The sequence below is a fragment of the Salvelinus sp. IW2-2015 genome, unplaced genomic scaffold, assembly GCF_002910315.2.
Source record: "Salvelinus sp. IW2-2015 unplaced genomic scaffold, ASM291031v2 Un_scaffold12636, whole genome shotgun sequence".
NCBI classification, from domain to species: Eukaryota; Metazoa; Chordata; class Actinopteri; order Salmoniformes; family Salmonidae; genus Salvelinus; species Salvelinus sp. IW2-2015.
The window spans coordinates 1-2088 of record NW_019953892.1 but is presented as its reverse complement, the minus strand read 5'-3'; the positions used below and the strand labels follow the sequence as shown (position 1 = coordinate 2088).

The 2088-nt window shown below is 43.9% G+C and overlaps 1 protein-coding gene across 1 annotated transcript; it reads right to left on the bottom strand.

Moving 5' to 3' along the window:
• Positions 1-118: 118 nt before the first annotated feature.
• On the bottom strand, positions 119-1722 carry LOC112080185 (cell adhesion molecule-related/down-regulated by oncogenes-like). The gene is made up of 3 exons (XM_024145941.1): positions 1661-1722; positions 603-905; positions 119-438 (listed from the first exon to the last, which is right to left on the bottom strand). Exons 1-3 carry the CDS (start codon positions 1704-1706, stop codon positions 119-121), a joined length of 669 nt encoding a protein of 222 aa, XP_024001709.1. The 5' UTR covers positions 1707-1722.
• Positions 1723-2088: the final 366 nt, after the last annotated feature.

Genomic DNA, 2088 nt, shown 5'->3' with positions numbered 1-2088 from the left:
GGGGAGGGGAAGATGGAGAGGGGAGAGGGGGAGGGGTAGTGGAGAGGGGAGAGGGGAGAAAGGGAGAGGTACTACTTCAACCTACTCCCTAAACCAGCAGGGAAAACAACACATTTTCTCATACAATCACTTCCTGATACGCCACTGCTTTAGGAGAGTACACTGTACCTGATTGGAGGGTGAGCCTGCCAGCTGACTGGGCTGAGCCAATCCCGTTATCCACCAGGCACTGGTACACACCCACGTCCCGTGATGTCACCCCTTTGATGCAGAGGGAGGAGGCTGTGATTTGGAGGCGGGGCGAGGGGGCGATGGGGGCAGAGTTGAAGAGCCAGGTGACATTGGGGGTGGGGTTTCCCTTGGCAACGCAGGTGAAGTGAGCGGCGTCTCCAGGAAAGACAGACTGGTCAGACAGATTCCTCAGGACAGATGCCTCCTCTGGGGAAGAGAGGGGAGGAAGTCAGGACTCTCAACTAGTTAGATAAAAATCTACCATTAGAGTAATTAATCTAACCTTTCTTTAACCAGGAAGTGCCATTGAGGTCAGAAGAGCTGTTTCCCATGAGACACCTGACTACAGAAGTGACCTGTTAGTAACTCACCGAGCACATTCACAGTATAGTTGACGCTGAGTAGGTTCGTCCCTGTCTCCGTGGTAACAGAACACAGGTAGTTCCCTCCATCACTCCTCTTCAGGTTCAGGAGGATCAGGTTGTTGTGTCTCCTGCTGTTCCCTGCTGGCACGGCTGGCAGTGCCACCTCCTGCCCATTCTTCAGCCACTGGGCAGCGGGCGACGGACTGCCCGACACCACACACTCCAACACCAGCAAGCTGGAGTGTTTCACTGATAGAGTAGTAGGGGTGACGGGGTATACTATCCTCCACGGGGAGGGGTCGTCAGAGGCTGAGGAGAAACAGGAAGTGTTGTAAAAACTAGACATGAAGTGGTGAACGCCTTGTAATTACACTGTTATCTTCTCTTAGCTACATACAGTATGGCATCACAATAAAGTACCGTCTGTATTGAATGTAGAGTTAATCAAGTAGAGATAATGAACTATTGATAATGAAGTATATATATTGAAGAAGCGATAATGAGGTAGGGATATTGACGTAGAGACAATGAAGAAGAGGTCATGAAGAATAGATAATGAAGTAGAGATATTAAAGTAGAGATATTAAAGTAGAGATATTAAAGTAGAGATATTGAAGTAGAGATATTGAAGTAGAGATATTAAAGTAGAGATATTAAGTAGAGATATTGGAAGTAGAGATAACTGAAGTTAGAGATAATGAGTAGAGATATTGGAAAGTAGAACATATTAAAGTAGAGATATTAAAGTAGAGATTTAATGAAGTAGAGATATAAAGAGGTAGAGGATATTGAAGTAGAGATATTAAGGTCAGAGATATTAAAGTAGAGATATTAAAGTAAAGATATTCAAGTAGAGACTATTAAAAAGGGTTTTAAAAGAAAAGGGAATTTTAAAGTAGAAGATATTAAAGTAGAGATATTAAAGTAGAGAATATTAAGTGGATATTTAAATAGAGATTTAAAGTAGAGATATTAAAGTAGAGATATGAAGCAATAAAAAAAGAAAAGTGTTCCCATTGAGAGAAGGAGTCAGAAGTGTGGTGTTAAATTACCACATGACTTACGTTTGACAGTCAGCCTTGGTACTTGAGCCTCTACTCTGGTCTCCATGGTTTACAGGGTTGTAACGCGCCACAACTTATACATGCCCCATGTTGGGTGGGAAACAAGAGGATCTGAAGGTTCCCAGATGGGAGGACTTAATGTCTTGAAAACAGAGAGACAATCACAATCCCAACTTTTTTTGATTCTACTTTATTGACTTTGAATCTTAAGATTCACTTGGCTTTGGTATGTCATTGAGAACACAACAATTGTTGGTTATACAAAGTGGTTTTGTTACAGAAGGTAGTACCTTATGGATTTCTCTAGCCACACCCCTCGGAACCCGTAACCGAGCAGAGCCAGGGGGGGGCTAGGGGGCAGAGGGCACTCGATCCCCAACACTGCTTACCCTCCTGGACGCACCAACGAACGACGAGCATTTCACTAT

Bases quoted from the DNA above. Each gene is read 5' to 3' on its own strand.
- LOC112080185 (XM_024145941.1), bottom strand. From the start codon at position 1,706: ATGGAGACCAGAGTAGAGGCTCAAGTACCAAGGCTGACTGTCAAAC. The intron at 906-1,660 runs GTAAGTCATGTG...GTTTCTCCTCAG, and splicing joins ACCAAGGCTGACTGTCAAAC to CCTCTGACGACCCCTCCCCG. The intron at 439-602 runs GTGAGTTACTAA...TCTCTTCCCCAG, and splicing joins CTATACTGTGAATGTGCTCG to AGGAGGCATCTGTCCTGAGG.